This window comes from Phasianus colchicus, chromosome 1 (assembly GCF_987193195.1).
Source record: "Phasianus colchicus chromosome 1, bPhaCol1.hap1.1, whole genome shotgun sequence".
NCBI classification, from domain to species: Eukaryota; Metazoa; Chordata; class Aves; order Galliformes; family Phasianidae; genus Phasianus; species Phasianus colchicus.
Window position 1 is genome coordinate 4,224,277 of NC_143436.1, and position 13,004 is coordinate 4,237,280.

Sequence of the window (13,004 nt, forward strand, 5' to 3'; positions counted from 1 at the left end):
TTTTTCACAGATGATCCCATTCCCCAGAAAGCAGAATGCCTTCTTTCATCAGTGTCTTGCTCTATACCCAGAAAGGAGCATGAAAGTATGAGTGGTATGAGGGCTGTAGCTTCAGAAAAATCCTTACCTTTGGAACTTTTGGGGATAATCTGTCCCCAGCGAGGTTTGTATTCTTGTTGACTGATATACTGATTGAATAAGCCATCTGCAAAACAAAACTCCTGCTGTATAAAAGGCTTATATTTCAACTATAGCAAAAGAAAAAAAAAAAAAACACAAGACTACAACAGTCAATCTAGTATACTCTTCCAAAAGGTATGCTCATTTGTCAGCAAAGCAGGACTATCCCGTGAGGTAATGGGCTCCACTACCTCCCTAATAACCTCTGACATGTTGTCATGGCAATGGCCTTGCACTGCAAGTGTTTGAGTCATTCCGTGCACACCCAAGAAAGTCAGAAAGTGCTTTTTGTTGATCCTCTGCAGACACTTAGGGACACAGCTTAGTGGGCATGGTGGTGGTAAGTTGATGGTTAGACTAGATGACCTTAATGACTCCATGATGTCTTCATTTTAATGAATTTCTGTGTACATAAGTTAATTTGTTAAACTTGCTAATGAACTTAATGTGGAAGCACTACAATAAGAATGAGGACTCATTACTACATCAATGAACAGTGACAAAGTCTGTAAGCCAGGTCATGCCAATCGTCTGTAAATTTCCGATGTGGTGTATTTAGTTAAGAATAGAGTCCCACCCCCTTATTTAATCAAAAGAGAAGTTGCCAATGCACGTCAAATTCAACCATTTTAACACATGTTAATTCAAAACTAGGTCAGATAGTATCTCTGGAGCTTCACCTGAAAAAGAAAAGCAGATTAAAAGCTACAACATGGGACAACCGAGCATTGGATGAGAAACAAAATAATAGCTTACATTCTCCTCAGAGACTTAAACAAGAAGAGAAACAGAAGAAACATTAAGTCACTGGCCAGATATGCCAACTGCAGCATTTCTGTAAGAAGCAGTAACTTGCAGCACTCTATCCACATTCCATGGGCATTCTTCTCTCCCTCTATACAGCTACCAGACGTAATTTGCTTAGCATCAAAAGGTCAGATCCTAACTGTGTTCTACACGTGTCATGAGTTTACTAGACAAATATTTAATTTTCTGAAGCTCCTCTTCTTCAGAAGAGAAGAGCTTAGCAAGCACTGAGAGAAACTTGTATCAGTCTTCAAATGACTTCATTAAGAAAAACTCCCTAACTTTCTGCATGTATATCAAACTACTAGACTGCTAGTAGCCAGTCTCCTGATCACTGCTTCCCTTAACACCCACCTTCCTATATCCCACCCATTACCCCACCATCTCAAGACATATTTATTACAAGCATTTGTACTCCATTTATACAGTACTCGAAAAAAAAAAAAAAAAATGTGAGCCACATTTTTACACCACTAGTGCTATAATAACTAACACGAGCAGACTCAGAATTCCAATGACAGATTTACATGGTTTTGTAATAAAACAGAACACTGCACATAGGCTGCTCGGTCAAGGGTAGGATGCATTCAGAAATCCTTCATTCTGTTCCTAACAGCTTTGCTCTTCACTAGAATCAGACCTAGCCAACTAGCTCAGGAATCACTTTTACATTCCTCAGTAGAGAAAGAAAAAATGAAGTTACCAAGTTCTATGTACTACTTTTCAGTTCTTCCAACCCCAGTAATTGTGGCTTTGAGGTAAGAACGTAACAGATTGTGAATGCCTCCATTTATTTATACAAATCCCTTGGAGGGCACAGAGAGGAAAAAAAGATCATTCTTTACTGCACACGTACCTATTTAGTTACAAAAAAGGTAAGAATCTTTGGTAAGCGTGACACAACATTCAGAGGATATTTTAGAGCATTTCCTGGCATCCTGTACTTTGTCATGACTGAAATCCAGGTTTTAATTAAAACTCAAGCCAGCAAGGACTTCCTGGGAGAACATGAAGACTCTATTTAGAAATCACCTAATAGGAAAATGAAAGGCACTCAAGAGTTCCAAAAAAGTACTGAATTCGGCCTTAAAATACAAAACTGCTTTCAACTTTCTTCAACTCTGTTCTGCAAGTTTTTCAGACTTACTACTCTGTTAAAATCTGAAGAAAGTCAGAAGTTTGCTCACCATATGTAGAATGGCTTGTTTCAGTTTTAAGACTGGGACTGTTACTCAGATTTCTTCAGGATTAATAAAGGTGGAATAAAACACAAGAGGCTTGAGATTTCATGAATTCTGATTCAGAAAAGCCAACTTCCAATAGAATAAACATATGCACTGTACGTAATTCCATACTGAGTCAGATTTTTCTAGCCACAAACCTAGATAGAAATTCAGCCTCTTGGTTATCATTTTTCGGTCTTTAAGTCCAAAGACAAAACTGTATTTATCCCTATGGCAGCCAATAGATAATTGGACATAAATAGCTCAAGAGGATGAATTACACCACATATGATCCGAAAGGGTGATTTAACCTCTCTCCCATGCTCAACACCCACAGGCTGCACTTGTCAAGATATGATACTTCTCCCCTACTGTGCTTTCAGCCTCTTTTAATAATGCTTCTTGTCTTCCATGGGACATTGGTTTGGAAATACTCCAGCTCGCTTCCCAGAAATGTTTCTTTCTGCTGGAAGCAGTTCCACATTCATTCTACTTGCACCGCAAACCAGAAGCAGCTTGTTTTGGGAGCTGAATCACCACCTGTCTGACACCACAGGGAGAAGAGGAAAAAAAAGAAAAAAAGGATTTCTAGGTGGATTCTGTATCTGATTCCAGACTTCTAGCACACTCCTTGTGTCTCTGGCCAGGGTAGAGCCGCTGACCAAAAAGTCTCTAAAGTTTCAGCAAAGGACTGAAGATCAGATCCAGGCCTACTTATGTCTGTCAGCTGTTTCCAATGAACCAGTAGTTTAAAATAAATTTCAAGCTCACTGTAGAAAAAGCGTGAAGTGCAAGCCTTTAAAAGAAGTAGTTTCCGTAGGCCCTGCGGTCTCTCATCTCAACGTCCATGTTTACTCTGTAGAACTGCAGCCAAAGATGGTACTTTTATTCTGTACTATTTACAAACACTTTGCAACAAGTTGTGATGCATTTTGGATGTAACAACATGAAATTTACTAGGTTTAACTATTGTGAAGTTCATCTGGTAACTGAAAGCTTTATTTTGTCTGTCAATTACACATTACCCAGAAGAGATTAAAACAAACACTGCAGACCAAAATATTTAACTTTGTGAAGCTGATCAGAAACAAGTGAAAGTTGTACTAAGTTTAATTTTAGGCAACACGCACCTCTAGCCAGAAGTAGTGAAATCTACTCACTTCACTATTAAAGGCATGAAAAACTTCAAAGCAACTTTTGTCCGTGACTTCTGGAGTTTGGGGGTTTGTTTTGTTGGGGGTTCTACAGTTTCAGATGTTTTTCTTCGTAAAATAAAACAATAAAGTTTTTGTAGTCAGAAAATGCTTCCAAACAAAATCTGAAGCAGAAAAAGATGAGATCAGACAAGACTCCAGCCACCACGTAATTTCCTTAAAACGTGAAAGCAACAAGAAAACATGAATTTTCAAGCCTCAAAACTGTGACATCTTCTTCCTCTCCTCTTAATAAGAGAAACCAATCAGGATGCAAGGTTTGTTCTCCTACAAGATACCTGCTTCTACAGAAACCATACCACTGTACCATCGTACCACACCATCTGCAGCCTACTGTAAAGGGGATGGGAACTGATTATCTCCAGAGGTTCCTTCCAACCCCTAGGATTCTACAATTCTGTGATCTACTTACTATAGGCCTTGAATCCCTAGCAAGCTTCTCTCCTCCATCTATCCCAGTATAACACAGAGAATTTACAGGCTGGTTTGCTGCTCTAACATGAACTCCAAAGTGTCTGAAGTTAAAATTAAGTGGTGTCTGTCAGCAGCTTCCAGAAGAATACAGATGTTCCTGTACACCCCAAGTTTTGGGAGACATTTGAGCTTTCAGGCTGTAAATCACCATCTCATTCATTGTACAGGGCCAACGTGTCAGCAGATAGACACTGTACTGCATGCAGATAGAAGACTTGCCAGAAGGAACAAATGGGTCCCTGGAATACTAATATGCAGCAAACCTAGCAGATCTTCAATCCATTCCAAGCAGCCTTCTATGCCTCCAGTAGTTGCAACCAGTTCACCAAGTAATTTGCACTCCTCATGCTCTCTGTAGGAATACTAAGCAGATTTTTTTCTTCAATATAGGCTGGTTGAAAGCTATAGGAATGAATCCAAATGTGAAGCATTTGAACCAAGGCTGTGAACCAGCTGAGATTTAAGGAACCTTTTATTTCTGAGCGGAAGTCAGACAGCTGCCAGAGTTTCCATTTGCCCATTTTCTAAGTCTAATGCACAAGTCAAAAGAATCTGCGGGAAAAGTGTGGCTGCCTGCCACTGAGCTCTCAAAAGAAATCATCTGGTGATGTGAGGTGGAAGACAGCGCTCACCATTAGCAATGCAAAAGAACAAGAGTTTAGCTCTGCTAGCACTAATTCTTGACCACCTACACTTTTTCTACATGACTAAGCCTATGGAAATACCCTACAAAAGATGTATCACATTTCACTTTTTAAATACCTATCGCTGCAAATATTAGCCCCTACAAATCAAATCTTAGGCTGCACCGAGCAACCAGTGTCAGTGTCAACCTCACTGCACTCTGTTGGTTCCTTTAAGGCTATGAACTCTCAGATTAGCAAGAGTTCAGCAGTTCAAATATTCATGTCCAATCCATTCAAAAGAGCAAACTGTTCCGTAACAGGGATAATTTAAGAATCTGTGTATCTCAATTAACTCTACAGTTCAACTACACTAACTCATCATACACAGGACTAAAGTTAATCTGCATCTAATTGACAAGAAAATGCAGTGGAGAGCTCAGTTATAAAACCCATACCTCCAAAATTTAGTAGCAAGCTAGGAGACTGCACAACCAAGCTACCAAGAAAGTGAGGTGTTGGGTGCAAACAAGCCTTTTTCAAACAGAAGCACTTCAGAGACATCAAGAACAAAGCAAGGACAGGTAACTGCGGAGGACCACAGGGAGCTGATACTGTAGGAGAAAGTGAGACTGAAAACATCTATTTCCATCCTAGCAAGAAAGGGAAAGACCCAGCTGTGAAATACGTGTTCAGCTACTTGCCTTATGACAGTCAACTGGTATAACCATGGACAAACTCTTTCAGCAGCTTTTTCATGTTTTTAGTTCCTGCCCTTTCCCACACTGTAGCTGAATCAGTTCCCTGACCTGGCTTACCACGTGGCAACATGAGCACCAGTGTCACCAAGCAAGGGGCTAGGGCATACACTGTCCTGAGCAGGGATTGACCCAGTTCAAGTTCTGCCACCTTACAGAAAATATGGGATGCAGCCTCAGTGTCTTGAGATAGATATCACTTCTCACTGAAGGGTGCTGGGAGGTGACAGAACTTTAAATGGGTGCAAAAGCTGAAGACAGCAAAAAGAAATGCAGAAGGGAAGGCAGAAGGCAGGTTAATGTATTCAAAGACAAGCAAAATCATTAAGGATAAGCAACAGAGCAATGGGAGATGCATACACTGACATTTAACTTCAGCTAGCCAGGTGCTAGATTAAAAGGAAGCAATATAAACACACCCATGCATATTATTCTGTCCCTCAGAAACAGTAAGGAAATTTCACTCTGCTGCTCGGAGACTCTCCTGCTAAGTTACCCATAGTGTGTTGCTTTAAATATTTGTTTCTGTACTTGCTGGAACAAAACAAAAAAAAAAGGAGTGATAAAACAAACCACACTATTTTTCTAGGACATGCAAAGTTCTCCAGCCTCTAAAAAGGGACATGATTGCAGGAAGAAGGGAAAGAGGATTATTGACATCAAATTGTCAATCCATCAGTACAATACCAGACTTGGAATCTTCTACCAGGGAAGTCTTTTGTCTTCCACATCTAGTAAAGTTGAGCACTGCAGACAGCAATTTTGCTCTGGATATACTGGGGAGGCACAGAAGCACCTCCTAAGTTCTAGTCTCAGGGGAAAACTGCTGGATGCAATAAATTCAGTATGCTACACATAATGTGGTGAAAAGAATTAATATGCAACAGGGCAAAACAAAGCCACAAACATTCAATTCATTAGTGCCTGTGGGGAAAAAGGTCAGTTTTTGAGGGACCTCACTCAGCACATTCTAGATCTCTAGTGAAATTCCATTCAAGAAGTAGCTTCTACTACGGTCTGCAATGAGGTGGAAAGAGGAAAGCCTCTAAGCACTGATGAGATGAAGCCACAGCCAAGACAGATCCCTTGGCAAGATTGTAATCATCAGCATATAACATCCCATTGCTTCAGTTTGGTGGGCACAAAAGCTCCCTCTGACATTCCCTTCTTTGAGTAACACTGCAACAGCAGAGCAAGAGCCAGCTACAGCCCCCCCACTGCTCTTTCCTCCTACAACCCTCACGTGCTCTTAGATTCAGCAGAAAGCTGCCAGTTGAAGAATGTCTCTACATTGCAGGAAGCTGTTTACACTCCCTTCCAAGCCAACAACACTACTACGTCTCAGGAGAACAAGCAGCACTCAGAAGGACAAGGATGAATGTAGGCTTTTCTCAGGCTCAATGCTTGTAGCTGCTCAGGGAGCTCAGCACACAGCAGAGTCAAGCTGTACTGCTTATATAGTTCCGAAGTCTTCTGTCAAAACTCACAGAAAGCCATTTGACAGCCTGTTGCAATAAACTCCCTAAATTGTGCTCTGCTGAACAGCTTCCTCATGAAAGCACTGTGATGCTGATTTTAAATCTATCATTTCTATCATATCCTAAGAACCACTTGCAACTTCAGTGGTTTTACCGAGAAAGAGGTGATCAATCATGTATGCTGCTATTTATTCTAAGAGATATTTCAAAATGATTGATTCACCCAGAATTTAAAACAAAACAAAAACAAAACCACCAACACAAACCTTTGGCGCCAGACACCCATTACATTGGTCCACTTAGTTTCCAAATCCACAGACACGAGGATCTCTTATGCCAGTACAGGTTTTCCATGAATAGCAATTGCACGTAGTCAAAAAGCACGACACCCACAGGCAAGAGTGCCTCTGTTTATCAAATTGCAATCCAAAACCACTGCACAGATCTTTGGAGACACACTTCACTGCAAAAGCTCAATTCTTGTATCTCATTCTATCAACAGAAAGTAAATCTCTCCTGTCTTAGGAGATGAGAGCTGTTTACACACAGTGCTTCTAAGTTGAAAGGTTCCAAGTAAAAAATTAATAGTAGTTACAAAGAAACCGGTAAGTGAAGAAAGCCTTTGCTTCCAATCATTATGACTTCTCTTAAGACATCCTCCAGGGAGTACTTTCTTCACAAAGAAAGCATACTCAAATATAGCTGAAGTTCTGCTGAAATACTCACCAACTGGTAAGTCCTAGCCAGAAATCATGATAAAGATCATTACTCAGAACACAAGTTCTACGCTTCTGTTTCCACTGCTGCTTTTCTATGCTCATTACTACAGTTTACTTCTGATAGCTATGTCCACCTCCAGTTTGCCAGCCACTTGCATGAAGAACCTATCTTCACTGATTTTAAATTCATCAATTTGTCATCTTCAAGGGAAAGAGAGCCTCCAAATGTAGTTGTGATGCCTCCAAATGTAGTTGAGATAAGTTATTTCATGAATTAATTTTTAGCTTTCATCATGCATATAGAATCCAGAACTTGATAGGACACCACACTATGAAATAGCACATAGAATAGACAATTTTCTTATTACGTACATTAACACTGAAAGCAGTCATACTTCAACGTCTTTTTGTTTAGTTTTTAATATCCCCAGCCGCCTCTGAGTCTTACCATTCACAGCTTTTTCTATCAGTTCTTCACAAGCATCAAAGTCTCCCTTCAACACTAGTTTGTCATGCAGGTCTGTCAACATAGGGTGCTCCAAAGCAATCCTGGTTTTCTTCTGCAGCGACTCAAAAGCTTCAGTGTAGTTGTGCTGACGAAAATGCTTTAGGCAAAGGCGAATGGCTTCCTGTTCACGGTACTACTGGAACACAAGAAAATCTATGAGACATGCAGATTTTGTTTTTACTAGAACAGTTGGCATCTACCTATGAATCAGTCTGGAGATAGGTTCTTACACACTGCACGTAACTTGCTTATGAGCTTACAGAGGAACACTATCACAGACATCAGAAGCTGCGCAGACGTTTCCTTTTCAACAGTATAGAAATTATACAGCTTCATATCATGAACACAATTTAATAGGTGCATGAGAAGAGACTGCAGTGTCCCAGATCTCCAAAGTGACCATTACTTCCCCCCCATCTGCTTGGTCCTGCTGTTTGAGGCCTACATGGCATACAGGGCAGGAAAAAGCCGTCGCTATCAGTGTTACATAATTTGATTGTATGACTCTTATGTAACAAAATAATTTAGAAGAGTAAGTAGGTCACAGCTTTTCTAGAAGCAGAAGGAAAAAAAAACATTAGAATATAAATACTTGTAATGACCACCGCTCCTGTAATGGAAAAGCAGAACGTACGACTAACCACAAATCCTGCAAGTTTGCAAGGATTTCAAATCAACAACAGCAAGTATTTACATGCATGCCAGAGTTTTACCTTCAAAATATTCCCCACAAGTCTTAAAGTGGAACCCTTGCCTTCATACTACAGATTAGCCAAAGCTGTCCGTGTCCCACTCAACTGTGGGAGAGTGAGAAAGGCTAGGGAAACCCACACTGCATCAAAAAATAAAGGTACAGAAATATGAGGAAGTAGTAAATTCTATTTAAGAACTACAGCTCACGCAGTTAACGTACCAAGTCATTCACTGCATATTCAAAGCTGTTAACAACATGCGTAAGTGACTCAGATTTGTATGTTTATAAGTAGCTCAGACATCCAGAACCACTTATTTTATGTATATCCATCAAACCCAAGCTCTACCGCATTAAAAACATGTAATTCTTGACTTTCATCTTTAACACACATCATTTAGTGTGGTAAAAAACAAGTCCAACTTAAGCATCTCTAAGAGCGATCAAAATAAAATGAGATTTTATTCTTAAACTGATGCCACTGCTCAAAGTTCAGTGTATGAAATTGAAATGAACAGGATCTTTCTGAAAGCCTGAAAACTTACACCAACATTCAGAACAAATTAGTGCTTCTGAAATAACAGCTCTATAGCAAGAATCTACAACTAAAACACAGCTAAAAAGAAGCACAGCCATGTACTGTATTTTTAGTTCTTAATCCATCAGTATTATACAGCTGCAAATAAGCAGAACTATGCATTTTTAGAAAATCAGTTCCCAGCCCACATGAAAAAGGCCAAGGACACATACCAATAAAAACGCAACCCACTGACAAAGGAGTATTAAAGCTAAAACACAGCTTTGGAGCACAGCTAGATTTATCTTTTTTTTTTTTTTAAAGAGATACTTAAGACACTGACTTTAAGCAAATGTTCACTTGCGTTCATCATCACCCTACATTATTTGTTGCTCCAAGGGATAGCAAGCAAAAGGATAGATGTATGTCTCTAATAACAAACTTCTGCATCTTCAGCTGCTGCAACTTGGCCATTAGACTAAAAGTACAGACTTTGTGTACTGCTACTGAGCATCTCATGATCAATAAACCTGGCTTATAAAACATGGATTGACTACTGGCAGGTTGGCCACTTGATGTAATAAAGAAGTTGCTACTTGACTGACACCACAGTAGTAGTACAGAAGCTAAGTATAAAAATATTTTATGCAAAAAAATGAGTCTAAAAAGTATATAAGAGGCTTCTCTTCACATGCTGTCACGCAAGTTTAAAAAGATCACAAATCAAAGAATAGCTTTGATCTGAATCTGTAAATAATTACTTTGGTTAAAAACTTAACCAGAGCGTGAGACTGAGATGTTAACGCTGTGAAATATACAGTTAGAATTAAAAATATTTTACATTGTTCATTATGAAAAACAAAAATGAAAGCCATCCATAAACTGCCATTTCTAAGATGCCAAACTATGCTTAGTCTTCAGTAAAACTGAAGTGGTAAGGCCTGCAAGAGGCTGTCAGGTGAGCTAAACAATAAGGAAAAAGGAGTGAAGAGCCAACTGAGGAGAACACTTTTTTTCCAGTTATTATGTGTCACATCTAATCCTATTCCCCCAGGAAAAGGAAGTTTTACTGGTTGAAGCACACAGAACAAAAAGGATGGGCGACTTCATGGAGAACCTTCTTGTCTGATGTCTCAATAGAGAACAATTATTAGATTTCCAAATCTTTCAGACTTTCAAGAATATGCAAGATAATACCCACACTACCTCGAATGGAAAAAACAGATAACTCTGCTGCCCTTCCCCACATAAGGGTTAGCTTATATCCTTCTACATGGCTTTAGTAATAGCAGCCTCTCCAGACCGTGGGAGAAGAGAACACTGAAACACAATGATCACCAAAAATTTGGCAATTGATCCAAACAGTCATGACTAAGTCTCTGTCTTGTTGCTTTAGGGCTCTTAGCTTTAGAAGAACAATGCTGGCAGAAGCTTTGAAGAAGCTTGTAACTACATACATGCAGACCATGAGAAGTGTAGATTCCATGGGATAAGACATAACAAAACAGATGTCAACATCAGACTGTCCTTGACCAAAAAATGATTTAAAAGAAAAATCATAACCTCATAGTTGCAACTAGTGAAAAATGACAGAGACCATAATGTGCAGAGTTAGGAGAAAGCACAGAAAACCATCAGCAGTTTCTACTGACCAAACATCAGCAATTAGCAGCTTAATGACCAAAATACGACTTTACAATTAAAGCAGCTACAACTTCTTCTGTAACTATTAGTACTGCTCTGAAATCCTCCAGGAAGAAGCCTGTGATGTTGCTGCAAAAATTTACAAATTAAATAGTAAGGTAAAGAAATATTGTGACCATATTAACAGTTCTAATTCAACTGGCAGCACCATACAGTGGGGAAGGAGTACCAGTATTACATCAACAGCCTTCTCCTTTTTGCCTATCTCCTTTCTGATTTCTTCATTTTGGAAGCAGAGATATGATGCTCTACTGCTCAGTCTTATTCAACTGGGAAGAATTTCTTCTGGAACAATTCATGAAATTCACATGGTATTAATAGAGAAGTTATATGCATTAAAAATAGCATTAAAATAAATTCTGGTTTTTAATTCATTCTCCCACAGAATACTTGCTGTACTCAATTATGCACAGCTTATACAAATAACGTTTAGAAACCCTTGAATTTTCTGTCCATCAAAGTGACAAATGGCATAAATCATCTCATAGTCCAGCAGTGTCAGCTCCCCTCAATTTCAGAATATTCAACAGAATGATATTAGGAGGGAAACATGAGAAGTGCAAAGATCTGCAGCAAATTAAGACACTTAAGAGGATTCTTTAAACAAACCCATACCCTGTAACAAAAGCTACATAGTTAACCAGATGCCTCCAGACTCACATATAGCTCTGCAGAAGAGCTTAACTGTATGGTAAAAGAAAAGACTAATCAAAAGGCAAGAGAGGCAGAAGTGGAATCTTAAAGACTTATTTCTTTTCCAATGCAAACATTACTTCAATCACATTGTCCCCTTTTGACTCCACATTCCTTTAAGTTTTTCTTGTGATGCTACCTAGCAGGTTTTTGTTGTTTTCTTTTATAAAAGCTGCAGATACAAAAAGACTCAAAGTCAAAGTCAGCCATGTGGTTTGAGTTTTAACTATGTGTGTTTGTTGTTTCAAAAGCTGATATTCAGGGAATGAAAAGGTCACATAATTCCAGTAAGAGAAGCTTCACAAGATTCTGAGATGACAAATCCTCAAGCAGACAGGCACCTAAAATGCAGGCCTACCTTGCTGTACCAATTGAGGCACGGTTGGACCACATCTGGATCATCAATGCCATTAAGTTCAACATACCAGATACTAAAATTGAAGCTAGGTCCCCAGGATAACAGTGGAACTGGAGAAGAAAGGAAAAGGAGAAAAAGGACACATAAATACCAAACATTACACAAGTCTTAATAGGCTATACATACTACTACTTCTTCAACAGTACACTTCAGAAAGTTAAATAAAATTCAGCATTTATGACTTTATAGAACTTTTAGTTCAAGAAAGTTTAGGAAAAATTATCACGCCATGTTAAAGCTGTCATTTAAAGCAGCCTGTGCTAAACAACATTAACACATTATTACAAAGCAGAAGCTTGCTTTAAGTAAAAGAGCAAAAATGCTATCATTTAAAACAACTAGGAGGCAAAAAGCTTTGACATGGACACTAGAGACGCTATTTGCTTCTCACAGTGCATTTATTTTCACTTTTGTCAGCAACAATTATTTTCCCTAATGGTGAAGACAAGAAGCTCACGTATTTTGAATTTTACAAAATTAGTAACGTCTGTAAGTTGTGGAAGAGGGAGGGAGGGAACACTGTCCATTTCCAAATTAAAAGCTGTATCTAATTTTCCTTTTTTTGAAAAAAAGCTTAATCATATGCAGCTTTTTAGCCAATACTATTTTATTTGGGTATCGGGGCAAGCATACTAAGTGTGAAACACACTGCAGCGTCTCACTTATTAGGGCACCTCGACCACTCTGTTGTAACATCTACCTTATTGCACTGACCTATCAAACTTAGTCTGTTGATTAAGAGTTGGCTTTGCTTCAGAACAATTCTAACTCCCAAAAAGTTTTAATGTGAACACTTAAACTTTCAGTGAAATCAAATGGTTTCATTTCCCGCATCCTTTCTATTTGACCATAACTGATAAACAAGAAAGATAGCATTTAGAGATAAATGATTCATTACCAGCAACAGCACAGAGTACACTACTTCCCTCCATAGAAACTATTCTTCCCACAGAGTAATTGCTAGTTGTCTTTCAAACCACTAGGAAGTACCATGAGT

At 39.0% G+C, this 13,004-nt stretch overlaps 1 protein-coding gene across 4 annotated transcripts in view; it reads right to left on the reverse strand.

Moving 5' to 3' along the window:
- The window catches only part of MKLN1 (muskelin 1), a 97,814-nt gene that overhangs the window by 54,844 nt on the left and 29,966 nt on the right, over window positions 1-13,004 (reverse strand). For all 4 annotated transcript variants that reach the window (XM_031609737.2, XM_031609736.2, XM_031609739.2 and 1 more), the window contains 3 exons: window positions 11,948-12,057; window positions 7,925-8,117; window positions 128-205 (listed from right to left, as the gene is read on the reverse strand). In XM_031609737.2, coding sequence (XP_031465597.1) covers window positions 128-205; window positions 7,925-8,117; window positions 11,948-12,057 — 381 coding nt within the window. The remainder of the gene's footprint in view (window positions 1-127; window positions 206-7,924; window positions 8,118-11,947; window positions 12,058-13,004) is intronic.